The sequence below is a fragment of the Clupea harengus genome, chromosome 15, assembly GCF_900700415.2.
Source record: "Clupea harengus chromosome 15, Ch_v2.0.2, whole genome shotgun sequence".
Taxonomy (NCBI): Eukaryota; Metazoa; Chordata; class Actinopteri; order Clupeiformes; family Clupeidae; genus Clupea; species Clupea harengus.
In genome coordinates this window covers 20,104,904-20,105,903 of record NC_045166.1, presented here as the reverse complement: position 1 = coordinate 20,105,903, position 1,000 = coordinate 20,104,904, and the positions used below count along the sequence as shown (strand labels likewise).

Below are 1,000 nucleotides of genomic sequence, written 5' to 3'. Positions count from 1 at the left end.
GAAACCAATCTGTTTGCAAAGACCACTGCAATGACATTGGCTAATTCTGTAACACCAATAAGGGTGTTCTATGTACAGAACAGTTGGGCATGAAGAAAGGTAAAGGTTACATTTCAGTGACAACGGCTCTCCACGCACCTCGCAGTCGTAGAGCTCGCTCAGCTGTTCGATGATCCATTCCTCCAGGATCAATCTCTTCCGCAGTTCCTTCCTGTCGTACTTGACTGTCACTTTCCCCTGCTTCTTATGGACCGGGTCTTCCCGAGCCATGGGTCCGGAGACAGCGCACCCAACGCCGGGCGCTGGCTGGAAGAACACCCGTCCCGCAGAAGGCGGAAGCTCAGTGGTGGTCTCGGCACCGACGGACATTGCGGGCGGTTCTGTTGTATGGGGTGTGCGTTTTTGTGGGGATAGAACCGCTGTGACAGACTGATAGAGTCGCTGCAATTTCAAACACCTGCTATTTGGGGCTCATAGCACGCTCTTAAAGCGTGGTGGTCGCGGTGGGAGGGGCCTTGACCATGTTTTTTTTGCAACAGACTCTCCAGGCGCGATGTGGATTGGACAGACTCAGATATCCCCTCCCCAACCCCCGACACTTCGCACGGCTCCGTCATGCGGCCACAGCTGGTGCAGATAACTTGTTTTGGCACGGTGCACTCGAAGCTGACCCAAGGCCCGTCCTGCGGTTTTGCTCACAGCTGTGCGCTCTTGGACTGACACAGCGTAAGCTGATCTCCATTCAGATTTATTTTCTCAAAGCGCACAAAAAGCAATCTTGGCGCAGCCCACAGAAAGAGACAAAATATCCTGATTTGATAGCGCAATGTCCTTCATGAAATGTCAGTCAGCAGAAAATTGTAGAGATTCACTGTTCGACTCTGGAGAACAACACCTGCTTTTTCTAAAGACAATCAGTCTAGCCTATTAGAGATACTGGTGGAAAAGTAATCTCATAAACCCTTATGCGCAATTACCCACCGGGGGGCAGATTTTTGAT

General features: G+C 51.1%; 1 protein-coding gene across 1 annotated transcript in view; it reads right to left on the bottom strand.

Moving 5' to 3' along the window:
- Positions 1-485, bottom strand: part of ppp1r14c (protein phosphatase 1, regulatory (inhibitor) subunit 14C) — a 20,968-nt gene extending 20,483 nt beyond the window's left edge. The window contains exon 1 of the mRNA XM_012832043.3: positions 139-485. Within this exon, the coding sequence (XP_012687497.1) occupies positions 139-369 (231 nt within the window). The 5' untranslated portion in view covers positions 370-485. The remainder of the gene's footprint in view (positions 1-138) is intronic.
- Positions 486-1,000: the final 515 nt, after the last annotated feature.